This window comes from Taeniopygia guttata, chromosome 5 (assembly GCF_048771995.1).
Source record: "Taeniopygia guttata chromosome 5, bTaeGut7.mat, whole genome shotgun sequence".
Taxonomy (NCBI): Eukaryota; Metazoa; Chordata; class Aves; order Passeriformes; family Estrildidae; genus Taeniopygia; species Taeniopygia guttata.
This window is the reverse complement of record NC_133030.1, coordinates 26,603,964-26,631,366: the sequence shown is the minus strand read 5'-3', so window position 1 is coordinate 26,631,366 and position 27,403 is coordinate 26,603,964. Positions and strand designations below refer to the sequence as shown.

The following is a 27,403-nucleotide window of genomic DNA, read 5'->3' as shown; positions in this document are numbered from 1 at the left end:
AGAGAAATGTGACTAGTAAACATTTGTCTTTGATGGTAGAGTCCAGTTTTCCTTCAGGGAAACAAGAAGACATTAAGATCCTTTTCAAATGCATCCACTCTTATCTATATTGCTTGCATCTCATCAAACAAGCTGGCAATTCTCCTAGAGAGAATTTGCACTCTGTTGCTGTTCACTATAGAGATTCACCTGCTCATGTCACCCTGCTACATGTGAAAGTTGGAAAATCTGATATACAACAGCATGGACAGTTTCCTGAAAGAGCGAAAGTTGAGCCAATAATATTTGCACAGAATAGAGGATGAGGAAAATTCTGTACTCTATGAAAAATAAGTTATTACAGACGTTGCATATACATATTGGAACAAGCAAATGTCTCTGTTTAGGAAGGTCTCGTCCTACTCAGGGTGACCTATAAAGAACAAGCAGTTTCATTTCCTTGCTGTAGCTACTTCAAACATCTCAGCTTCTGGTAGCAACAGATCGTGGGCTTAAGTCTCCCAGCTGACAAGAACTTTCTCCAACCATCCAATATCAGGTATGCACTGTTGAACAGAAAAGAACCCCAAGCAAACTATGAGGAATACACAGAATTCCTTCTTTCCACCTCCCACATCTCTACCAATCAGCACCTCAAGTACAGCACTGCCACAATAAAAGACTGACAGTAATTAAACAGTATCAGCACACTGTCTTTTATCTGCAAGATTCATAATCTCTTATGCCATAAATGAAAAAAAAAAAAGAAAAAAAAAGAAAACAAAAACAAACAAACAAAAAAAACCAACCCAAACCATAACAAAACAGAAAGACCATCTGAATAATGGGCAGGCCAGAGTATTACTTACACATCACCTTAGCACTAGAAAGGAGAAGGGATGAATGAGACAACTGAGATATTGATTTTGGCAAGAAACAAAGTAACCGAAAAGAAAGTAACAGTTGTGTGTTGTTAGTGATACATAATTATTTAGCTTATGCATGGTTTGGAAGTTCATTCTTGTAGGGTAGTAAGTACAATTCATCAGAGAACCGAAAATCCTACTCGCAAAAGCAGCAGAGTTCTAAGACTTAGTGATGCTCTTACATCTGTACAACTCAAATGAAGCTGTTAAATGCTACTTTCTTCTTTGTAAGATAATCCTTATGAACAAGGACTGTTTAGGTTCAGCTATTTGTGTTCTCATGAGTCATTTATGATTCTTTTACCTGCAGTGGATGGGAAGTTCCCTGAGAAGGCTCCACTACGCTACATAACAGTGGGCACGCATACACATTTATTGGAACAAAACACCAGTTGTTTAGGGACCATCACTAAACTCCTGGAATTCTGATGCTGGATATAGTACTAGAATGGCATGTAAAGAGATGCAAGTGCTCCATGAAGCCCTCAAGTAAAAATAAATGTCATGGGTCTAGACAAGTCAAAAGAAATATTTCTGCAAATTGAGATGCTGCAGCACTGAAAGAGTTTAGCAGGAAAAGGTTATGGATATAAAAGAAACACCTGTTACCCTTGGCTGAAACAATTTGCGAGCTGTTTGAGAAGTGGGTGGTCAAACAAACGCTCTTTTTTTTCATTTAGGCCCCTTGCTGGGAAGGGTAGTCAGAACCTAGTCTTCCTATCAGCAAACTGCTGGAGCTGCTAAACTTGTTTTGAGATCCCTTCTTTATTTCCATGCGATAGCAGCATGTGTTAAAAGCATGCCTCACGCTACCATATGATTCAGGCAGTAAAACATGTTTCCTTCAGTACAGCCTTTTAGGGAAAAGATTCAAGCACTAAAAATATATTCCAATCTGCATTTCATTTAACTAATGTTTTGGTTTGACCTTTTCTGCATACTTGCAGCCTTTTATACGATTTGTCTGTATGCATTTAAGAACCCCTAACATAAAACAATGAGTAAATGGTTGAAGAAAGGGATTTACACTTTCTTCATAATTTCTATTACAAAATTCTCTGATACTTAAGAAATAAGCTGTAGAGCCATCAAACTACTGCCCAGGAATGGGAGTCTGAATCTGCTAACTGGAAAATACTGGGGAAATAAAGACAATCTTTATCTTGCTAGTGTGAGGAGAAACAATAATTTGGGTTACAGGCATTTCTGCATCTGCAGGTCCACATCAATCTACTAAAAAGCAGTAAGATAATACATTTGAAATCTGCTCCAAAGCAACTGATTCTGCAAAGGAAAAAGAGTTTTGCAAATTAATGGAGGGCAGGGTGGGGAGAGTAGTGAATGAGTCCATGATACGCTGATAGATGAAAAGGCAGAAGAGAGCTGAACTCTGCAGTCTCTACAGGAATGTGTAACTTCCTTCACCTCTGAACCCACACATGCAGGCATGTTCACACCCCTGCTTCCTTGCAAATTTCCAGAAATAGGTGACTCTCCAAATCAAAATGCTGTATCTCTCCCGCCAGAATTCAATGAAATCCCTGGTAATGTGAACTAGGAAGATCTCAAAAGCTAATGTGTGGTCTGTGTCTGGGGTTCCTCCCTCTGCTTACTGTGCAACTCATGATGCCTCTGCTTGCTCCCATCACTAAGTCCCTTGCACCATTACCAAGCCCGTCATTAAATGCTTTTGGAAGTCTGCTTTTTAACCTTCACATCTGTGTTTATTCTCTGCACAAAACCAGAGTAGAATCTGTGCCTGGCAGGCATTTCCTTTTGTAAAACTCCTTTCCTTTTCTGACTTTTCAGAGCATGAAATGTGCCTGCTAATCCTAATTGCTGCAGATGGAGAGTCTCACAGAGACCAGACAAAGGGGGCATCCTTCCACCAAGCAGCTGTAAGCAGGCACCAGACTCTCAAGTTTCCAGAGCTCCCAATCTCACTTTGTCACATTTCTGAAGAACACAAGGACAAACTTCCACAAGCAGCTATACCAGGAATAGGGACTTGCCTTCCCAGACCTATCCTCCCCTGCCTAAATGGCCCTCCCAGCACAAGAGCACAACTGAGCTTATTGTGTGACCTGACTCAGGGTGGGCAATCCTCAAATACTGCCGCCGTATGACAAAGAAAAAAGCTAAATGTCTGGCTTTTAAGGGTCATCTGCCTGTCTATACGTCAACATCAGATCTCTTACCAAACTCTAACTTTGTAAGGTCCCACTGGCACACCCACACAGTTGGCCTTTCCATTAGCTGTGTCTCAGCCAGTAACAGAGGCACCTAGAAACTGAATCAGTATGGTATTAAGACATTTCTGCTGCCAACAGCCATTGAAGAAGTTACCTTTCTAGCTTAGCAGTGTCCGGATTCAGAGGAACATTTCCAGTGTAGCAACAAAAAAAAATGCTTCAGAGGGTTGCTCCCACCTAACCAGAATATCCTTACCACCCAAGGCTAATGCTTGGGGTCCTCCACAATTGCCACATCACACTGTCCATGAGGTCTACTCCAGTTCACTCATCTAACATAGATGTTAACATGTATCAGACTAATCCAGTGTTGCCAAAACTCCTGTATATAGTTTCAGATAATTCAAAGGTCTTGCAATTTCTTGTTATTGAGACTGTAAGCCAAGTGCATTGCTACCTCTAGCCCATATTCCACTTAGTTATACTTTATCATCAATTCCAGAGTTCGTTAGTGTGGCCACATTTTTAGTTCACACTAAGTAATTCCCCTTCCTAAGAGGCTCAAATAATGTTGTAAAAGCATTCCCATCTAACCAATATAGCTACACCAACAGACAGATGTAGAATAGACACAAAAATAACAAGTCACACTGCTTTCCACAGAAAAGCCTTTTCCATTGTGAGTGTGCACATTTTAACTACATGAAATCCTATTAATCCAAACAAATCAGCAAGCCGAATTCCTGCTACCGCCTCTGCAGCTCTTGCTGCACGAATGTGTGCTTAGTACAACTTGAAATGTGCATGTCTTATACCAAAACAGCCATCTGCAGTGGAGAGAAAACCTCAGCAGTATCTTTGTAGAGCACCTGCATGCCTTATGAACCACCACACTGGAAAAATACAAACTTTCACTAATCCGAGAAGCAGTATGTTCCCTGGAAGGGTTTAATTCTGCAGGTTTAACTGTGTAACAGTACAACAAGAAGCTTCAACACTGGAGCCACTTTTCATGTGGAAATAGCAGTACATAGTATTAATAAAAGTGCCAAGCACAAAAAATGTATTCAAAGGCTTGTACTTGCTAGTGAATGAAGGACTTGTAGAAGTTATTACTATCCTTAAATATATTTCAGGACTACTGTATTACAGAACTCATAATGAGAATGCTGTGGCAGTTTAGTGACACAGACTGAGTCTGCACTAGCTAAACATGCTCAGTGGTGGATTTTCACAGGAATAATATCCTGTGAGCAGGAGAAGTCACAAGGTATCGGCAATCTAAAGAGCAAGTAGAAGAGAAGGCAGGACAGGAACTGGAAAGTAAGCAGACAGGCTTGCTGTCAGCTGGGTAAAGCAGTGAACAGACACACAGCCAAAAGAAAGCAGAAAACGAGCAAGCTGAGGAAACACAAATCTAACAGTAGTTTAACTCATGTGAAGGCAGTTTGAATTTAAAGCATGGCGAGACGGAAAGGAGGAAGCCCAGGCTGGAAGAATGTCATGGAGAGACCACATTACTCCAACTGAAACAAAACAAAGTAAAAGAAACCTACAGCAAATAAAAGTACTTCACTATCACAATGTCCTGAACACTTTCTCATGGAAGAAGTTTTGAGGGTGGCTTGCTATGTTGTAGACAACAGCAATGGAAACAAACTCATTCCTTATTGACACTAGCTTTAATGCACAAAGCAGGTTATTGCACCCCAGCAAGTGCGCAGGGATCTCTGTTTGAAGCCAGTGCAGAGGCTCAGGCTCAAGGAGTGACCCAGATCCCAGAGTATGCAGAGCAGGACTGACACAGCATGTTAGTCCACAACTTGACAGACCACATGTAACAATGTGGAAGTAACCATGCAACATCTGGAACAGTGACACAGTGTCAGGGCTCCCAGAAGTCAGGACTCCACCAGGAAGTTTGTCCAAACTCACAACCTTGCAGTGACTTCTGAAAAATCAGTGCCACAGCTCAGTTCATCACAGACAGGTCCAATCCACTGCAATTACAAAACTGACTCGAAGATTAAAGGAGACTACCATTGTATTGCATTGTTTTTAAGAAGTGTTAAAAGGCAAACTCAAAGCCACATCTAAAAAAACTAAGGCAGCACAAGTACTTAGATAGTCAGCATGCAGGTCTTGCACTGCACAATTAATGGATACTTAGATGGGTTTTATTTCTTTTTTAGGGCAGACTTGACCTTAATCCACCTTGAATTAGCTCATAATGCTTCCAGAGGGTCCCAAGTAGACCTCCCCAAGAAGCTGCTGTACAAAATAACCACCATAGCTATTCCATACAGCATTTACAAGCAAAAGTGGAGGAAAATTTCGTATGATGAAAATTGGGCAATGACAATTTACCGGAACACAGTAAAATTTTCAATTATACACAATCAAGATTTGGAGCAAGCCATTTGGAGGGTAGGGGTCACAAACTAAAAAGGAACTGTGGTGAAATGTTCCAGGATCTCACCCTCACAGCAGCAGCCAGAGGTCCAGCCTCTACCAGATGAAAGAACCAGCAGAGGCACATTCTAGAAGATTATGAACACTCCAAGCCAGCCTCTCAGTCCTAGGATTCAGTGTAAAATTACAGTTCCAAATGACAATTTTATTAGGCCTCACAAATCACAGGACAGCAGAAGTTAAGTAGTGGCTCACTAAAATCACAGGAGTGATCAGGGAGACTGACATCCACTCCCAGCTAGCTTCTTTGCGAGCAGGAAGTTATGACAGGGCTTTGCCTTCAGCTTTCACTGTTTCTCGTGTCAACAGACATGCAAGTATCTATGATTAAGGGTTCTTCTATGGAACCTCATCAGCCAAACTGGGCCAGGAAAATACAGAAACACATTCCCCTTGCATAATCTACATACCTTCCACATACAGAATCTAATAAAGACCTCAGCGAAGTGCTTTCTCACCTTAACTTTCAAAATCTTTGTAAATATGCTCACTCCATTTGGTCTATGAGATCTTTCTCTAAATTTTATTATTGAGTCCCTCTCCGTCACAACTTAATGTCTTCCTGCCCTTCTCTTTTATTTCATCTTGCTATGATTTCCAGTTCATGAGCACTGTTAGTTATTTGTCTGCCCTCAACCTTGCTGCTCTTGCGCCTTCTTTTTCTTCCACACTGGCAAAGTACTTTTGGATTTCCTTTACACTTTTCAGTGTCCTCATAATGGAGTTGTGGGGATGTATATGTACGTGTTGGGTATTTGCCTCCTCTCCCCACCAGATTTTGAGCCTGACCCACCTGTGATACCAGTACCCATTCCTCCATCTATTGCAAGACAACACTAATGAAAACTGCCACCAGACCAATTCCCTCCACTACACTTTTCTACTCTGGCACCTCAGAGAAGCCTTGAGATCTGACTTGGTTGGTCTGTGGTGAGCCAGAAGACAGATCCTCAAACAGCTTCTGTGTGCAGCACACCAGGAGACATCACATGGATGGGTGCATGCATGCCCACACCATGAATGCTAATACGAACAATTGTTTGAAAGAAGACAAAGTGTTTCTCTAGCTTAACTGAAGCCCACGCCTGCAATCCCAGCTACCTTTGACTCATTCCTCAAACCCTCCCCTCCTCCAGCTTCCATTTGTCTCTGCGCAGAATCTCAGCTGCTTGTAAGAAAATTACCAAGTGACATTACTTCCTCTACCTTTTCAACCTTCCCCCTCTCTCCTGAAATTCCTCCCATAACAGACACAAGCATGTTCCCAGTCCTTCTAAACACTCCACTGGCCTCTATGCTTTTTCACTCTTTTGTATCAATTTCTGTCCCTTGCATCCATCTGTAAACATGTGTATGCTCTTCTCCTCCCTTTCACAATATAAATATACATTAATTTCTTGCATCTCTAAATTTCTCAATGACTCTGGATTACAGTTTGGATGTCTAGGATGAGAAGAGGAAATGCATTGTCCCATATGTCCTTCTCATCTCTAGCTCTCAAACTGTATATGAACTCTGGGCCGTCGCTGTTCTTTTTCCTCTCCAGCATATCTTCCATCTCAACTACTACTGAATCTGCTCCATTTCTAGTGACCCCCTTGCTGGTCAAAACTCAGGACTAGTAGTCTAACTGTTCTCACCAACTCTTTCTTAACAAAGGTACTAATATTTTTGATTATTTGATTGCTCCTCCTTTGCCTTCTGTGAATGGCTTCTACCTACCACTACCACTCTAACCAACCCCAAAGATGCTGAAAGAGACAACCAAGAAATTATGACCATCACTACAATTTCTTCCACACTCTGCTGCCAGCCCTGAAGTTATCTAATGGGCCATAAGCCACACCTACCTACTTCTTCCCATCTATTGCTGCAAAACCTGGTGGGTTGAAGTATATCGATACAGCTGAAATTGTACCTTATTTCAGGCAGTGCTTGAAGAAAGGAGAAGCAACATGAATCTGGTTCCCAGAGCAGCAAGAGTGGAACTCAGAAGCCAGGCTACGAAGGAACTCAGAGTCCAGAGCTGTTATATTTGCAGAGGCTGGCTCACAGCTCTCACTGATTTTGAACTCTCAGAAACATAAGAACTCCTGCCTGCCAGGGCTCAGCCCACACTGAGCTCAACAGGAGAATGTGTCAACCTACTGCTCAAAAAAGCAAAATACAGCTTCCTTTAGTAGCACTACATTGCAGCTCTTGCTTAGTTTAAAACCAGCTCTGAGCTCCTGCAGACACTGGAGACCATTCCCATTCCAACCGCATTCCAGAGGTGATGGGTGCACTCATTTAAAAAAAACAACAAGGCATGGAGGGACACATATGAGGTACACCTCGCCCTTTAGACCCTGTTTATATTTTCTAGTGCACAAAATCTCCTGCTGTCTGCATTTAATTTTGAGTTCTGAGGCAATGGGTTAAAAAGCTAATATAAACTCACCTAGTGCTCTCATCCTGACTAGAGCTTGTGTTTGCTACTGCACAAATGCTATGTGGCTTCTCTGATCATTTTTTTTCCAAGAACTTCCCCATCTCATGCAAGACACTTAACACCTTCCACATTTTTAACAAGCCAAAAGCACTGGCAAATCCAGCCTTTATGTTTTGAGGAAAGTCTGAAGCCTAAATTTATTTCTTAGGCTCTGCCCTTGCCACAGGCATTTTCTAAAACTCCTCCAGGTTCCACATAGGGGGCAACTTATAGTGGCTCATGTTAAAGTAAAATACTCAGGTAAAATAAACCCACAAGTCAAAAGTAACTCTGAGGAAGCAAGTTGTCACTAACTCTGCTAAGATCTTCCCATACATCTTCCTCCACAATCAAGGAAAGCCAGCAGACCAGAAGCATAAAACCAACAGTACCAGCTAAGTAATGGTATTATGTGGAGGAAAAACCACTACTGCAGAACCTAACAGCTAACACAACCTTTGATTTGTTTGCATTAAGTGATAACAGTTTAAGACATTAATGCTCAATTACAAATAAAACATCCAATGGTACAATCCTATCTACCAGCAAAAGGGACCAGGAGATCATCACGTGGCATTCTTACCAGATCCATTATTCAACACACAACTATGTTGCCATAGCAAAAACTTCCTCCATCTTTATGGCAAGGTGGCTTTAAAAATGCCTATGAAGATATTCTATACTGGTTGTAGCAAATCTGCCTTAGGATTTGCTTTGTGGTGTTGGGTTCCTTCCCCCGACCCAGAAAACACAGTAGCAAAAATCATGACTAATCTCTTCAAAGATGACAGCCAAATGTGGCAGGTCACTGAGGATTCCTACCCCTCTGCACAGCAGCTTGCATGGGTTCCTGCCTCTCCTCTGCACTCAGGAGTGTGGGTAATTTTTTTATTATTTTTCCCCCTTTTAAAGGGAGGCAGCAAGCTCTGGGAAAATACTTTTATGGCTAAGTGATTTTTACCACCCACAAAGAGACAGGTCCCTAAGGGGCCTCACCGCCCACAAAAGATGAGCACTTCTGCAAAGCCTTACCCCTTCTGATATAATGATACCTAGAAATTCATCTCTTTAACAATGCACACAAAAGGAATCAGCCTGCACCCTTCACTTTTAAGAACATGATCACCTCTCTCCAATGCCTTTCTGAATCTCAAAGGCAGCTTTAGATTCACAGCCACCAACACAAAGAAAGGCTTACTGGGACAGTTTGCATCAGAAAACACATTATACAAGCCTTCTCAGATGCAGTGCTTGCTTCCAGTCGTGCAGCACTTGTGACCTGGTCCAAATGGCTGAAAGAACCTCTCCAGCAATGGGATCCCTGAAGACACCCTATCAAAATCCTGTACACATAACAGGAACTTTGAGACGTACTACAATCATAAATTTTCCTTTGAGACTAGGCAGTAATTTTGCTAGTTAAAACACCCCATGTACTGGGAAAAAAACCTGTTTCAGCCATCAGTTACCTCAAGGCAAGTGGTGAACTTTATGCAGCAGGACTTCAAGAAATTAAAAACTCCAAACACCACTGCTCAAGTATAGTTTTTTCTTCCAAGCTAAATTGTTCTGATATCAGGTTCTGCATCTTTCTATGCCTTTTGTCTATTGTATTAAAGGGTGCTCTATCAGATATCTTTCCCCCACAGATATATCTAGCCCAATCAAGTAACAACTACCTACTACTTCTTTGATTAGCTAAGTATATGAAGCTTATGTCATTCTATAGTTGAAGTTTTCCTCAGCTGATTCTTCCTTCAGCTATACTAAGTCCTTCTGAAATGTAGACACAAAGAGTTGCACATGGACTTGAATATCATCGGGAATGATGTCAATAACACCATATAAAAAGACAACAGTAGTTTCATACTCCCCAGCCTACATAAGGCTGCAGCATCATGACAGAAATCCATATTCTATTGGTTCACCCACAGCTCTCCAAAGCCATTTGCAGAATCACTACATTGCCCAAAACAAGACTTCACAAAGAAATGTGAAGTCACAAATGTATATGCATATGTAATATGTATGCATATACACAAATGTCTATGTATACGCAAACGGCATATACATCACTGGTCCCAAAGTACCTTATCTCACTCTGGGCTGTAATAGTAGTCACAGCTGCATCACTACTTGGATCACCACTGGGAAGAAAGCAACTGCAGGAAAGATCGGCCCTCCAAGAAAATAGATTTTGACTGCCACTCTCACACTCCATATTTTACTATCTACGGTCAGAAGTGGATTGACCCTTTGAAAGGTCAACAGCAATTAAGAGAGATTAACCGCTGGTTTGTTCGACATACATCTTGCCTCTGGCCCAGTCAGGCCATAAAACTGCTTCTTTATCTGTCCAGAATCCTCCCTGTTGTTTCAGCTTAATTCAAGGGCTTTGAGTACCACTGTTCCCATTTGAATAGTCTTCCACAAATGCTAATGAAATCAATCCCGTGAAGTGCTGGTAGCAACTCTGCAATTGCACCATCATCTTTTCTGGATACACATTGGTAAAAGTCTAATAAGCACTTCAAGGCTCTCTATTTGGAGCCTTTTAACCCTTTAATACAACTTTATTGTACGGAGGACAGTTGTACACATTGCTCTAACAACTTCTTTCACAGGGCAGCATAACCAAGGACAACCCACAGCAAACAGTTTCCACAATTCTTTAAATGGAGCCAGTCACAAACAGTAGCTGGTACAATTGAGTAAATGCAGATCTTTACAACTATTGCTAACCTCAGTGCAGCATCACTTCCAGATACTAGTCAAGAATGCCCTGTCGCCTCAGACCTCATAAAGCATCTCCTGTGAAGTGGCCTGCACTCACTCTAACCAGAACAGCTGTGCGCATTCTAAACGCACTTGCAAATAAAAATTGTAAATTATACTCACAATGCACAACCACTGATCCAGACCAAGTCTTTCTACAGACACTTCTGCTACGTAAGCAGGCAACTGAGAGGTTTTCAGCTTCCGGTTACCAAAAGGAACACAAAATGAGACTCTTGGCACAAAATAAACTCATGAAAAGTTAATAACAAAGCATTCTTCAGTAACGTCTGCTCTCTCAGACAAACCTTGAAAGAGCCAGAAGTCCTCTGCAGTAACAACCATCATAAGGTTTTACAATAGAATTAGCAGACAATGCCAATACATAGAACCAGAAGCAGCTGTACCTACTCCTGCAATACAATGTTTAACAGAACTGCACAAACTCTGTTCTCACCTACACTGAACCCCAACATAATTTCACTGTTCCTGTGTATTCAGTCAGTTCAGAGAATCACTGAAGACTGAGAGTGGAAATGACCTCTGAAATACTCTAGACCATTCTCTTGCTCAGAGCAGGGTGAATTACAGCAGGTTGCTGGGGACTATCTCCAGTCAAACTTGGGTATCTCCAGAGACCCCATAATCTCCACAGACAAACTGTTCCAGAATTTGACCATTCCTACAGAAAGAAAAGGTTTTCATCAAATGGAATTTCAATTTTTGTCTATTGCCTTTTGTCCTTTCACTAGGCATCCCTGAAAACAGTCTGGCTCTTTTCATTCCCTCAGTTATTTATACATATTGACAAGATCCAGTCCAAGCCCTCTCTTCTCCAGGCTGAGTCTCTCTCAACCTATTCTCTCAAGTCAGCCTGTAAATCTTTATTCATCTTTGTGGCCCTTCACTGCACTTACTCCATGTTCTTGCACTTGGGTCCAGAATCAGACAAAGTAGTATAAATGTCACTTTACCAGGCCTGAAGAAAAGGATAACCTCCTTCAGTCTGTTGGCAATGCTCTTCCTAATTCTACACAGTACACTGATGGCCTTAATTTCTGAAGGGCACATTTGCTGGCTCATGTTCAACTTGCTGTCCACAGAACCCCCAGGTTATTCACTGCACAGCTGCCCTCCAGACAGTAAGTCCACAGCCTCTACTGGCGCATGGGGTCATTCTCCACCAGGTGTAGGACTTGGCATCTCTCTTCACTAAACTTAATGAGATTTGCTGGTCCATTTCCCAGTCTATGAAAGTGACTCTGAAAAGCAGCATAACTTTCTGGTTCATCACCTATTCCTCCCAGTTTTGCTGATGGTGCACTCTGATCCATCATCCAAGTGATGAATGAAGATCTCTTCTAGATAAAATCCTTTCTGCCATCAGAGCAGGATGTAGCCTGCCTAATTTTAGGCATCTAAGTAACCCACAACAGAAACGTTCTCTTCCAAAACTCCCTATCTAATTAGTGTTAAATATACTGTCAGTTCCACAGAAGATTCAGAGCACCTCATTTCAGCTCACTGCAGGTGATAAATCCTCAGAGCAGAGGCTTTTTTTTCTCTGCTAACTATATAGGAAGCTTGGCCTCCCAAGTCAGGTGACCCCAAAATTACAGTGTAAATACCTCCCATAGTGCACATAGCTGTGGATTCTTATTTCCAGCTGACTAACAGTCCTCTCAATTAACACATATTCCCAGATTTAGCAGATTGTGATAAACTATGGCTTGAGTTACAAAAGCATAAAGGAAGGAAGAACAAAAAGGACCGAGCAACAGTAGGCTTTAAAGTGTTAATAGCACAATTTTGACTCTTTAGCTCTCCTTTACTGTGCAATATTTAAGAGAGTTATGGAAAATCACCAGTTCTCAGGTGTGAAGGTTCTTTGCATACAAAGACATTGATACACAACATCTATTTCAGAAATTAAACTGATTTGGGAATCACTCAATCCTTAGAGTACTCTAGCCTCTGGAACCAAATAGGGGATAACATTTTACAAGGGTTGTGATGCAAGTTCATTCCATCTGCCCTACAATCTAGTATTTTGCACTCTTAATGCCCCAAACAAAGAACTGAAACTGTACCTGTTCACAGATGTAAACAGAGAAGTCTATGTGACCACAGAGCATGTCAGCTGCTAAGTGGAAGATGCAAGTGAACAGTGACACTGAGCAAGCAGGGCATAATAAGCAGACAGCCAGATTAAAGTTATTCCATACAAAAAGTACCCCAACACTTTCCGGCTGTTTATGCTTTTTGTGTATGACAGCATACAGCAGGAGTGGACAACAAAATAAGGATGAGTAACTGCTCAAACTCTCAGTGCAGAATTTGATATTTTGGATGTGAGGGAAAGGCTAACTGGAAACAACAGACATAACCTCTTCCATCACATAAATACATATGTTAATGGCTTTCTCTTAACACTACCTATCACTCACTTTCAGGAGACATCTAGGTAGACAGAACTATCAGAGGAGTATTTATCTGCATGAAAACAAATGCCAACAGCTTAGGAACATTTGTGGGGGGGTCTTTGCACTGGACTAGCATTTCAGAAGAGATTGCCTGTAGGTCATTCAAAGGCTAATTGCATCAACTACCTATCAGCTTTCACTGTGCCAAGGTACAACATACAGGATGACAGAGATTACAGCACCAGAAAAGAGGCAGCTGGACTGCCAATTAAAGCACAGAGCCGGAAAAAACAAACTCACTGGTGTCCTGCAATATAGGGAAAAATTACTTAAGTGCTATAAAATGGACCTGCTAGGAAGAATGTAGAATCTGTGGATCAGCTATCTGATACAGTGTCACCAGAAAGTTGTGTATTACAAGTTGTTTTCTAGACTTGTTTTTTTAAAGCATTAACAAACTGTCTTCTATCTTCTGGGAGAGGGATTTCATTTGAAGAATGCATGCTAAGAAGTTCACCTTCTGACTATATTCATGATGTTATACCATCCGGTAGCCACAGCTACAGAATCCATGAACTGGAATTCAAGAAGGGATCTAATAATACGAGAAAGTTAACTCACAGTATATGACTTTATTCTGCACATGGGACACCAAACTACCAGGAGATTTTATTTATGAGATACTCTACTATAATTTAGCAGCAACATTAAAAACTTTCATGGTTGAAGGGTGATCTAGGAAAACACCAGCTGGGGAGAGACAAAGGCAGATAAGAGCTGAGGTGCCACAACTAACCTTTGCGAAAGCTCATGGGCTGTAAGTGTGTTTTTAGAATACATGAAGCAAATTTATAAGTGAACACTTAGATAAGAAGATGTAATGGAACTAAAGTCTTTGCCACATTTCCAAAATCCTACTGCCTTCAAAATCTCATGTACCATGTTGAGGAAACCAACATTTCTGAGGATACCTCTCACCAGTCCCATGAAGGGACACTCCATCATTCCCTCCTGTAAGAAGTTCATTCATTTGCAATTCAGTCATACAGCCTCTTTTTGTCCTTACACTTCTTCATGAAAAGCTGCACTTTCACAGAAATTATAAATTGTTCTCAAGTCTGTGATGAAGGTGACAGGTATCTATAGCTCTCAAGTCACAGAAGAATCTGAGGCATATTTTAAGCCTCTTATATCATTTAGTGTCCACTGACGTAGATCACAGAAAGACCATAAAAATAACGTTACTCAAAGGTTCACATCTTTCCATATTTAGCAGTACCAAACAGACTTATAACAGAAACACGCAGCATAGAAAGCCACACGGCTATGTTCATTGAGTCTATTATTCTACAAAATGCTATACTGTGAAAAGCAAGATTAGATCAGGACACTGATTCAAATTCACACAGCTGTCTCAGACGAAAAGGCAGAAGTAAATCAATATCAATACGCCAGTGATGGACAACTGAAGGTACAGATTCAGAATAACACTCAAATCTCAGGGAACTTTTCAGAAATACGTAACTACTAATACTGAGAAAAACATGGGTACATCAGAGACAACTGGCAATGTGTCTTCCTATCAACTTTTGCTGGCCTTCTAGAGCTCTCAAGTTATCTTTGTCTTACCCTGCACAGCTGTGCATCACTACAAGCACATTTGAGGGATGGGCACATCTCAGAACAGAATTAACAGCATACTGTACATGATAGAACAGGATTAGGTCCAGATGACCTAATCATTCAGGCAATCACACCTGAAATGCCAGAGGAACTGGAGATCTGCCTTCAACATGGTTTTGAAGGCAAAGAAGCCTTTTATCATGATCACTTCAATCATTAGAGCAGAAGTGAAAGCTTACTGCAGGGCTAACTCAATTTGCAATGGCAACCAATACTCTATGCAGCTGCATGTACCACAGGCTCAACAGTATCCATTTAGCTGGCTTTAGGTTAGAGCTATTCACTTGTAAACATCAGCCCTAAATACACCTAGAGTGATTAACAGATTGGGAATGTTCACCAGGAGGCTCCTCAACTAGTGACTGTCACTGGTGAGAGGCCATCATCATAATTCTTATGAGGAGAACTATCACATGCTCAATCACATCCTTCCTATCCCAGAAGAATGACATTAACCATCTTAGCTAATTTTCACCACAATGAAACTTCATACACCCTAACAATTGCATGTTAGCAGTTGCTGGCCAAAGAATAAAAATTCACCAGAAGACACTTAACATTGAATTCTCCCAGGAAGTAAAGCTCTAAAGAACAACATAGCTTGTGGGATTTTGGGAAAACAACCGCCAAACTTCACGCTTTGAAATTCTAGACTCCCATTAAAGGGATCAACTGATTCTCAGCTTCATCAGTAGCCTCAGCCCCACCCCAGTGTAACAAGGCTACAGACAGCTTGCTTTGGCAACTCCAGCAGAGATATGCAACCATTATTGCCCCTGTGGTAGGCTATACACTGAATAGGTGTGGGATATGGAAAAATCTGTAATCAAGCTCATTCTTTGACTACATGTAAGTGCTCAGGCTCTGGTCTGAATTTATTACCCTAAGATAGCAATGAAAGAAACTGTAAATGTAGAATTTGTATCACTCAAACCTTAAGCCCTGTGGAATCTGGATGCCCCCACGAGGTGGAGGACTCAGAGCAGCTGTGTTGGGTTGTGTTTAAGCAGATAAAGTCTGGTGGCAAAGCCAGAACAGATAAACATGACCTATGACCACACAAGGAAAAATATTTTGTTTGTTGAGATACAAATAACTGAATAGAAGCCTATGAAAATAAAGTGAGGCAAGACAGAAGCATTTCACAAAGCTAGGTAACTCCACCATTAACTTTCATCTGCATGTCCCCTAATGAGTAACAGAAATGCCAACAAAATGGTATTTGTGTCCATTTTTAAAGCCTTCTGCAAGGTTCCTTGGGAAACACGGATTCTCTTCTTCCCCTAAGCTTCCACTGAACTGAAACTAAAGCCTTCTTTGTTTCACTATACTATTAGCATATCTCTGTCCATCCCAAAGCAGTCAATTACTATAAAGCCTGAGGCAAAAGTTCACAGAGGGGAACAAGAGGTCACAGACGCTTCAGCAGCAATGATGCAGACCTTTTCTTTTAAATGTATCTACTGATTTTTAAAAATATATTAAAATGGACATCCTGGTCTGTGCTACCAGATGCCAACAAATATCTATAACTTGGCCATCACAACTTAACAGTGTCCTGCTTCCCAGTGCAACTAAGGACAAAGAGAAATTTGTTTAAAAAAACAAACAAAAAGACCAAACCAAAACCAACAAATAAACGAACCAAAGAAAGAAACAAACAAGAAACCCAAAGAAAACAGTGGGCAGAAATATTCAGCTTACAGAAACACTTCAAAAAAGCAGTAAGGGGTAGTAAACACAATGCTGAGCTGTGTGTTCCTTGGACATATTAACGCTGCTGAGCTTTGCAGCAGTACTAACTCCCACTAGAAAAGGTGTAATCTCATCCCCCAGAGCATCTTTTTGGTATCTCCTGGGAAGTGTAGAAGGGAAAAAGAAATTCAAAAAAAGAACGAAAAAGAAAACCAAACTAAAAATCAAGCCCCCACTCTGTTGGCCCACAAATGGCAGAGAACCCAAGAGACTCTAAGACTGAAATGGCCCCAAGATGCAGTATTCCACCTACATTGCTACATGCAATCAATCAGCCATATGAAGTGTGAAACCAAAATATATTTACTGCATTCCTCACCACTTTAGCAACCAACCACTTCAACTACCTTTCACTGTATGGATGTTTCCTTGGAGACCACAACTCCATCACTTAGGGCACTTCACCAAGGAGAGGAGTGTGCAGAGGGTGGCCTGCAGCCCACACTACCAAGAGCCTTAAAAGAGCTGCCAAATGAACTCTCAGGTTTCTTGATGAGTCTTGAAATACAGGGGAATATGGAAGACTGAAAAATATGCTAGTGTTATATCAGTATTTTAAAAGGTTGAAATAGGATGAGACTGTCAGTCTTGTCAACCTGACAGTGATTCCAGACAAAATAATGAAAAAGCTGATATAAGACTCAGTTAATAAAGGATTAAAGGAGGACAGTGTAATTACTGCCAATCAACATAGACTTTACAGAAAAATATAACTTGTCAAACTACCAACACTTTTTGGTGTGATTACATGTTTCAATGCTAAAGGTAACAATGTTGATGTAATATATTTTCACATGGTGTTTTACTTGGTGCCAGAAAGCACAGTGATGTAGCATTCTGCATCAGCTGAGAGATCTGAAGTGCAGCAGGAGATAATGAGGCAGGCAGGTGCTACTGGGGCAAGATGCTGCTCCAGTGCTCCATGCAAATTGGGCTGCTGGCAAAGAAATGTCCCTGTCTGTCATGTCGACTGGCATCTCTTCATTCTCCCCCTGGGCTCCCACCTACTCTACCCATTTGCTGCCACCTTTCCCATGCTTCACCTGGAAGTGCCTTGGCACAAGGGCAGCCACCAGTACCCTGACTAGTACAAAGGGTTCTGATTTGACCTAAGCTCTGCCTGGCATGTTAGTCATTCTGCCCAACCCACTGCATTGCTGTAATAGTCCATCTGCAAAGATAACCTGTCATTTTTAGAGGTTCTTTGAACTTGACTGTAAGGATTTAGTCTCAAGGGAGTCCTCCCTAGCGTGCAGCAATTGTCTGTCTAACACTTGCGTGAGAATGACACTTTAAACAACAGAAAGCTGTTCACATAAAGTAGAGGGCTGAAAGTAAACGGACAGAACCTGACAGCAAGAGCTCTGACATTAAGAAATTTAGTCAGCACATCACAGTAATTCACACACTAAGATCTCCATCTGCTCCTTTGATTTCCTCTCAGCATATAGCAGTAAATGCGGCACTGGACAGAAGCAGAAGTACAATTTGATGTATTTTCCCAAACAGCAGCTCTCAGTCTTACTTGATCACAGAAGTCTGCTGTCAGTTTTTAGATAACTGTCAGGTTAGTAATACAGGTTTTTTGGTATCTCTTCTCAAATGCTGTAGAGGTTACATAAGAAATACATTTGACATTCTTGCATTTAAACATAATTCAAAAATGACAGTTTGGATGCATGGTAGAATGAAGTAATTCAAAGCATTTGAGCTTAGATTAGCCTTTGTTAATGGGAAAATAAGACGACTGATTTTTTCCTCAGCCAAGGCTGTCAGCCTCACCCATAACTACCAGGCCAGGGTTAAAGTACTTTTGAGTTTGAATAGAGGTTTTTCACCATGATACTGAAGAAAGAGGTACCACAAGCCTTGGCACAGGCTAAATATAAAGGAAAATATACTATCAGAACTGTAACTTTCAATGGCTTTACAATACAATACGGAACATGATAATGCTGCTGACCAACATAACAAGTATAAGAAATTCTCTGGCTATTCCACAATTGCAACCTTATCTTCTAGTTCTTGCCTGTCATGCCTCCACCTAATATTTGCACTTCCAACTCCTTTTTCCTGCAACATATAACAAGTTTTTAGCACGGATGTAAAAAAACATTTTGAAAGCTGAAAGCATGGGTAAAATAAACCAAATATTAAAACAACACAACACAAGCAGTTAGTGCATTGGAAAAATTAATTTTATATTTAAGTCAATAAAAGCCTTTACTGTGGAGTCCCAGCCATTCCAGTGTGAGGTTCCATGACACTGCCAGAGTGAACAAACCTTGCCTTACAAAGGCTCAACACAGCAGCACACAGAAAAGATTGATCTTGTTTTTTGAAACTTCCATTATTACAGTTTCTGTCTTTCTTTGTTATTCTTGGCATATATGCAAGAAAAAGCAAGCATGTGTGGTTTGGGGCCCAAATTCCCCAAAAGATGTAGATGAAACAGCCAGGCTATTTCCCAGCCACAATGGACAGGCAAACTGCAAGGAGGCCTGGAGGAGGGATGAAGGCAGGTGTCTCAAGCAAATCTGAGTGACACAAGAGTTCTGCAGTGTTGCCTGGCAGCAAGTAATTATCTGCCAGTGTGCTACTTCCATGTGCCAACCACCAAAGCCCACATAGGCAGCAAGCACAGGCAAGTACATGCATCAGCTAATGCTACAGGTTAGCTCCACTGCTTCCTAAGGGATACAAGCAGAGGTCCTTTGGATGAGACTTTGGCTGAGTTCTTACAACTCAAAAGCACTAGCAGCCACTCAGCCCAAAATGCCCAGGGAGACAGAATGTCCAGGGAGATGATGGAAATCTATTATCAAAGACAAGACTACTGCCATACTAAACCAGCACTGAAAAACCGGCACCAGTTTTACCCCAAAATGATTGGGAAAACTCCAATAAAAACAGGTTAGATAAATCCTGTCAAAAATGGCTTAGGCATAGTTGACTGTGCCTAAAGATCATGCAACCTCTTGAGAAACCTTTCAGCACTCCTTTCAGTTCTGGTCCTGTGATTACCTAAAGGACAAGGAAAACCACATCCCAACCTACCTGTCCATACATCATCTCTTGTTCTTCCCCAAGCTCCAAAATTACTCCCCCGCACTGGGGTTAATTACAGAGCAACTCAGAACCAGCCAAAAAAGACTCACCATCAAGATATGTGTCATCTATAACCATCTCATTCATGAACTGCCAGACTGCCATACTCCTCCTCCTCCTCTTTCCCCCACCTCCCTTTCCACCTCCACTTGCCCTCTAAGGCTCCCAAATGCCTGTGTGGTGGCAGCTGAGCTTTTTAATATGCACTTATTAAGATCCTAATTGAATCCCACATTGCCTTGTGTGCATCTTCCTAGCCGGAACATGAACAAGGCACCCTATAATTCAATTAGAAGGACCTGCAGCAAGCTTATCATTAGTCTGTCAGGTTGTTTAAAAAAAGACATCTAGGAATAGGGAAAGAAGTTAAATAAAGGGAGAATTGTTAACACCCATCCCCAGTTCATGCAGACACTTCCACATATATACCTGAAGCATGGAATCCGCAATGCCCGAGCACTTGAATGACAGCTTACTACATCAATCCAACAGTCCTTTCTCTTGCTTCAGACAACTTAAACAGAACCTCAAAAGTTGGAAATAATTTTCTTCATCAATGCTTCTCTGCTCAGATTAATGAGAAAACACCACTAATATACATGACTACTGCAAACAAGGAAATCTCATTACCTGCCAAGACCCTGTTGACAGAGGAATGGGTGGCCAAGCCAGGCTGTCCTCGTTCATGGAAAATCCCAGCATAAGGCAAGTATTCTGGCAGCAAGAAGCGTCTGCAAAACAAAGAGAGTAAAACATGGAGAAAGCCATCCTGTGTACTACAGTCCTGAAGAGCCACTGCAATTACTTTGGGGAAATATGACTACATTCCAACAGACTACAGCAGAGGACAGGCTGGAATCCTCTGCTTAGCCAACCGCTTCCCTGCTTCAAGCAAAAAGTAAATTACAGATTAGATCCTCCTCTGATCAACGTGGCTGCAAAGATCGGCACTAAACAAATCCTCTACCTCCCACAACAGTTTCCTAATCGCAAACCAGCACACTGTGCTGAGAATCTCTGATCAGATTGTTTTGTCTTCCTGTTCTGCCTTCACATTGTGACCTCAACTTGTAAGCAAAAACCACTAAGACCATGCTATCTTTTAAACATCACAGGATGTGCAGCTTATACTAGCATGCCATCTTGGGAGTCCCAGAAACTGCAAACCAAGGATAAAGAAGCCCTGTGCAAGAAAAGGAATCCACCTGAAAGAACCAGAAAGCTGTGCTGCTGGTACCTCCAGGATTTCCACACCTTTTGCTCTTACACATAGATGCCTTACCTTGGGACAAAGCGCCCCAGCGATGGTGCAGACATGCGGGCATTCCGGGGAGCTCGGTGCCTGGATCGGTCTCCATTGTCCCTTCAGCAAAAGAAAGAAAATTACTGAACATTAAACATACTATGTAATAAAAGTATTTTCCAAGAAAACAAAACACCAGTGACATCACCTAGTCAACCTGAGTATGCTACAGATATTCAATGGTTCTTATGCTTCCAATGTTCCAAATTCACACAAGTAACTGTACCAAATCCTCTACCAGTTTTATATAAGGGTAACTTTAAAGTCCATTTCTTCACCGTTTGACAATGTCTCAAAAGCATCAACAAAACCACACAGAATCAATGAATCAGCACCTGAGCAAATAAAAGAGAAACATCAGAATTTTGACCATCAGATCTTAAAACTATCTCACTTTTCATAAGCTCTTCCAGTTAAATCAGAAATGTTAGGTGGTATCAGATAAAATTGCACCTCCTTAACAACATCTCAGTCTGTTTCACAATAAATGTCTGGGTCTTGGGGAAGAAGGAGAAAGGGTCTAGCATTCATTGTCCCACAGCAGACACAAGAAGGCACTTCCCCAGGAGAGCAGTGCAACACTATATAGGCTTTCACGGAGACGCTGCAGAGCTGCTATTCTTGTAAGTCTCAAGATAGAAGCTAGACAAACTCACAGGTGGCCCAGTCTGATTTTGGTAATGACAGCTGTACAACAAGCAGGAGACCAAACCGGAGGACCTTCTCCATCACACAAAATTCCTGATATTGCATTCCTAGGCCACAAGGGGACCTGTAATTATATAGCACTAAAACTGCAAGGAAAATAATGAGACTCCATTAACGACTCTGGAGTTCTGAAAGAGACCTTAACAGTGCCAACTTCTTTGTTCAGAAATTTACTCTCTGTATGACCTTGCACAAGTAACAAGTCTGCTCTCCATGGATTCCAAATCCCCATCTGTAATTGCAGCCCTGTCTCCTGCCCAAGCCGTTGTGGGGAGAATATTACTTGCAGAGCCTTGAAATCACTAGGAAACTAAATATTCCTTATGCAATGCACTAGCAGCACATTTCGAACCCACTCCAGCAAGCTGCGCATTTTATAATTTTTTTTTTGTTTTGCTTTTTTTGAAGTCAGTGAGCAAGAAACGTGGGCTGAGAAGAAAGTCTATTACGTGGCTGTTTCCCACACACTTGAGGAACCCAGGAACACAAAAGCAGAGGTTCTTCTGCAAAGCTTGTTAGCATTTCAAGCTATTTCACCAAAACCAAATCTAAATCCAAGCTCAAAGCTTCCATTTCTCCTCCCACTGCAGATGCAGCATTTGCAGTTCACAGCTAAAGCCGCATCTCACCCTCAAGATTTTGTGTAACCAGCAGGGTTCCTAAGATCAGAAATGTTAAAGCTACTGCTGTTCTTTTATCACAGGCCTCCTGCCTATTAAGATGCAGATCAATAAGAGAAGGAATCATGCAAACCTGAGTGCTGACATACCAACTTTTGTTGCTAAAGAGAAAAGACCAAAGAAAAAAAAAAAAAGTCATGTTCCAGGTCTTGCCACACACAGTAAGAGCTAGCAGAAGACAAAAAATACTTTCTAAAAACCTCCATGTAGCACCTTTTGAAACAACACTGATATGCAACCCTGGGAGAAAAGCAACAAAACCTTTCTCAGGGTTTGCATTTGCTTTGGACATTTACTAGAATTGGAAGATACTTTTGAAATGGACAAATATCAGCAAGAGGAAAAAGAGCAGGACTACACTCTACAGAACTCTCCAGATGAAGAGAATCTCAGCAGCAGGTTTCAAAAGGAATGAGGAATTAGCTCAAGCAAACAAAAGGAGATAAAAGGGCAAAGTCTACAGACTAAATCAAGAGACCTAGAGGAACTAATTGTTCAAGTTTTTTTCAATTGCCACTAGCCACAGGTCTTAGCATCCACAAAATCATTTTCTAACCAAGGTGACTTTCTGATGTGAGAAGTCCATCCTGTACTTCCCTATTTATTTACTGTGCACAAAATCTCCTGACAAGATGGGAAAAGAGGAAAATATAGCCTAGGCTTTTTTTTCAGTTTTCACCATGACAGAGAAAGCCTCTACTAATTCAAAAGACATACATGTACTTTCAACATGCCTTAAAAAAAAACCAAACAAAAAACCCAGATCCCAATGGCCACCTGTTCTGTAACTCAAGATTGTAGGGAGTAAGAAACAGTGGCTAGCCTTCAGGAATGATAGAATTCGTATTTACTGTAAGTAAAAGTGTAAGATACACTCCCCTGGGGTAAAGAAGAATATTACTAAACATTACTCTGAATTGCTAATTAATAGAGTCATTTATGTGTAAACTCCGATGCTCAACAACTGCATGCAAGAGTGTCTAGTCTAGTGTTGCAAAGCTAGAATTGCTGATATTACCCTGGTGCCAGCTGAAGATTATTTCTGCACCCTCTAAAAAGGAAAATAAAGAACGCCCTACACATCAGTGAAAATGGGTGGCACTTTGTGTTATTTCTGTACCTCATACAGCCTGCTGACAGAGGGAGGAGAGCAGATGTTAGCGCACTGCAGTGCCAGCGTGAAGCACTCCAGCAAGAAATGAGAAGTTTCCAAGGCTCCCTAAAGTACTGATGAAGATCTAATGCTCTACTTTCTATTTAGTGTCAGCTACCTACAGATTCATTAGCTAATGATTCACAGTGGATAGTTTAATTAACATTACCTGCAGAAGTGGAAAGCAAATCCCTCTGTGTGTGTGTGTGTGTGTGTGTACATAAAAAAAGCCTCTGCTATAAAGCAACTCAATAACCTTGCTAAAGTAAATTAAATAAACCACATCAAGGTGACAAGGGAAATGTAATAGTCTAATTATTAACAGACTAATTTGTCTCAGCAGGAAAACTGCAAGAACCAACAAATGGTCAAACTAACTTCTAAGGTCTGGCTCAAAATTCAGGTTATTCATCATTTGTTCAGATACCATGGTGGGACAAATCAAAACAGTGATGTTGAGAATAAGAGTTGGTAGGGGAGAAGTAATATTAACACCAACCTACAATGGAGCATGAAAAGAAAGCAATTCCCAAACATTCAGGAGAATTATGGACATTTATTAGGGCATAAGAAGGATGCAAGTTTATCCTAAATTGGATAAGACAGTCAAATCCCCTTGGATTTTAATTCTGTTGTCTTGTTTTCTTGTTGAGATAAAAATTGACCAACATAAATTTAATGGACCAGCAATACCAGCTCTGGAAACAGAGATACAAAATTTTGCATCCTAAAGTTTGGAGAAAAAGGCATTCTTTTTCATCTGGTAACTTGGCTATTGCACTAATAACAGTATATACAGAAGACAGTAAGGACAAAAAAGCGCCATGTTCTGCTTTTCTGTCTTGGCATGAATTCACTTTAATATTTAGAGAGTGTTGTATCAGGAAGTGAAATTAAACACACAGCATGGGATTTCTAATGCAATCTGTTGGTCTAACTGTTCCCATTGTAGTCAATATTAAAACCCCCACTGACTACACTGCCAATAGAATTAGGTCAACAATGACCATTTTGAAAAGCCATTTAATTATCAAAGCCAGCACCAGTAAGCTATGTAAGTTCAGAAGAATCAAATTGTATCACATCAAGCCAATTGTTTCATATTTTCAGCATTTTATCACCTTTTATGTAATCCAATTTAAAATGATAAATCAATTTGTATTGTAGAGGTTAGACACTCATGTACAATAGAAATGCTAAATAATTGTTTGAGTGGCATCTACTACTTTCCTTTAAGGTTGACACTGGAAGTTGCACCATCTTCATGCAGCAGAAATAAACAACATCTGAAGCACTGAGAAAATGTAAACTATCTGTACTGACTTGCTCGATTTTTTTTTTTTTGTTGTTAATTGCAGTAGGTTACTTCAGAGGAGATAGGACGGAGAGCAGGAGCAGCCCAAAGGACCTATCAAGAGCTCCGAGGTTATCATACACTGCAGACTCATTTGGCTTTAGTGGTTGGTCAGGCCTCACTGCAAGCCCTCTAAAGAGGGTTCCTGGAAGATGTCATAATAAACTCGCCATACTAAAGCAGAAGCAGATCCTGAAATCTTGCAACTCACCTAACAGGATTCACTACTGATTTGGATGAAAAGAGATGATACATACCTTTAGAGGAGTGTGCTCTTCTAAAGTTACATAGTACTCCAAGACAAAGCGTTAACTGTGTTTTACAAAGGGTAAAGAAGTAGGAAAAAAGATGATGAAGGGAACATCACTTTTGCTGATGGTTCTAAGAACATGATTACTTTGCAGCACTATCCTGATGGGTAAGGTAACAACAACAACAGTGTTGGGAACACTATGACAGAAAGTTAGCTATTACCTTCACCACTGAGAGGAGCAGCAAATACCAGACATTAACACTTTAGTTTTAAATCTGTCTGATCCTGCAAGATCCTGAGCTTCTAACAGAAATCAATTTAGAGAAAAATGAGAGCACTTCTAGTAAATAAGCCTCTCAAAATAGAGGTGTAAACACAAAACATATAAAACATTGCCATTCTGAATATTTAGTGAGTGACAGGCTTCCTGAAAGACAAAAGGAAAAGCCACACTGCAAGTTGGCTGTAATTCTGTATAGGGGCATAGTAGCTAAAATAGTATCTCCTGGAGCAGCTAGACTAGTGTCTTACTCGAAAATTAAGGTTCCATACAGTATGTGCTACTTTACTCACAAGCCTCAAGACTTGGAGAAGTTAGAAACTCAAACCAGAAAAAGGGGATCACCCTACTTCTGGCTCTGACGACAAGTGTATCTCACCTAAAAACAGGATTATATTAAAGACAAAATATTAAAGACAATTAACTTAGATAAGAAGAGAGTTATTTCCACAAGTAGATACAAAGAAGGAAGTCATGAATATAGGTTATATCAAAAAGGGTACAATTATTGACATTCACAAATTAAAATGACTACTGTATAGTTCTATTAAACTATATCTAAAAGAACACATATGATCTGGTAAAAATAGAAGTTATACATTTATAAACCCATCTTTGAAGGATATGGTCATTACTTAAGAAGTACTTAAGGAAGAACTGAGGGAAACAACAAGAAACAAGAAAAAAAAAAGGCATTTGTTATACAAAAATACTTTCCTGGCACTAAACGTATGACTGTGGAGCAAAGCCCCAAGTGTAAGACTGGAAGCCAAAACCAATTGAAGAATAAAAATAGTAGACAAACTACCAAGAGTGATGGTGGCCAGCTGGAGAGACAAGAACTAGAATAGATTTTTAACACAGCAATTGATAAAGGAGTTAGACAAGTCACTCAAGCCTTTCCATCATTCTGCATTCTTCTGAAGGCTGAAATGCCAATCTCTCACTAGGAGCTTTTTGGAAGGACCACCAGAGAAAATGTGTGTCTATTTATCAATTAAAAGTTCCTATAAAATAGCAGACTGCTGAGTTACTAATGGCTTTTCTGACCAAAGAGAAACAAACCCCCAAACCTTGATTACCTCTCACAGCACAGTTCAGAGGAAAATGTATTTACAAGATTAAAAATGGCACTTCAGAAGATCAAGTGTTTCAGAAAAACATCACATATGAGAAGTCAAGAGAAATAGCAGTTCTTGCCTGTAAAATGCCACGGACAACTGCTTCAGAGAAAGACTGATTTGGAACTACAATGAAGCGCTCACTCTTTTCTAGGCACATAATCCAGTTATTTCTATTTTAATCACCTCACTGTGTGGTGGGCTCACAATTTGATGATACTGTTTTAGAATAAGACTGATACACTTCATAACTACAGTGAAGCATTAGAAAGCACAAACATCAGCAGCCAGACAAAGCTAGAGAGGCATCAACTTTTATCTCTTTTTAAAAAAACATGTTGCACTGTTATTCTTGCAAAGGAAACAGAATTGAAACATGCTTTGCATGGCCACCAACAAACCAGTAACAGCTTGCTTCCTAATTACTCTCATTAAGAGTGGACTTCACCTACTAGGTGACCTAGTTTGACTTCTGAGTTGCACAGACACAAAATAAAAGCAAAAGGAAAGAAATGGATGGAGTTTAGATTTGGCAGAAAAACTCAGAAGTACCATCTTGACATCAAAACTGTTTCTATGGACTCAGGCAACAGTATGGAGTATGACAGGAGCTTTTCTGGCAACTGCCACCTTTCTAAAGGCACACATTCTTGCACCACCCTGATATGAAGACATTTGCCTTGCTGAAATGTAACTTAATGGTAAAGCAACATTATGCTGGAGAGGTTAGCAAAATCCTGCAGTACTGCTGCAAGGAAACAGTTATTG

The 27,403-nt window shown here is 40.7% G+C and overlaps 1 protein-coding gene across 3 annotated transcripts in view; it reads right to left on the bottom strand.

The window, feature by feature from the left end:
* The window catches only part of AMBRA1 (autophagy and beclin 1 regulator 1), a 124,489-nt gene that overhangs the window by 55,447 nt on the left and 41,639 nt on the right, over nt 1–27,403 (bottom strand). For 2 of the 3 annotated variants that reach the window (XM_030274256.4, XM_072929950.1), the window contains 2 exons: nt 21,066–21,149; nt 20,414–20,514 (listed from right to left, as the gene is read on the bottom strand). In XM_030274256.4, coding sequence (XP_030130116.4) covers nt 20,414–20,514; nt 21,066–21,149 — 185 coding nt within the window. The remainder of the gene's footprint in view (nt 1–20,413; nt 20,515–21,065; nt 21,150–27,403) is intronic. The other variant, XM_030274257.4, reaches the window with a different exon arrangement.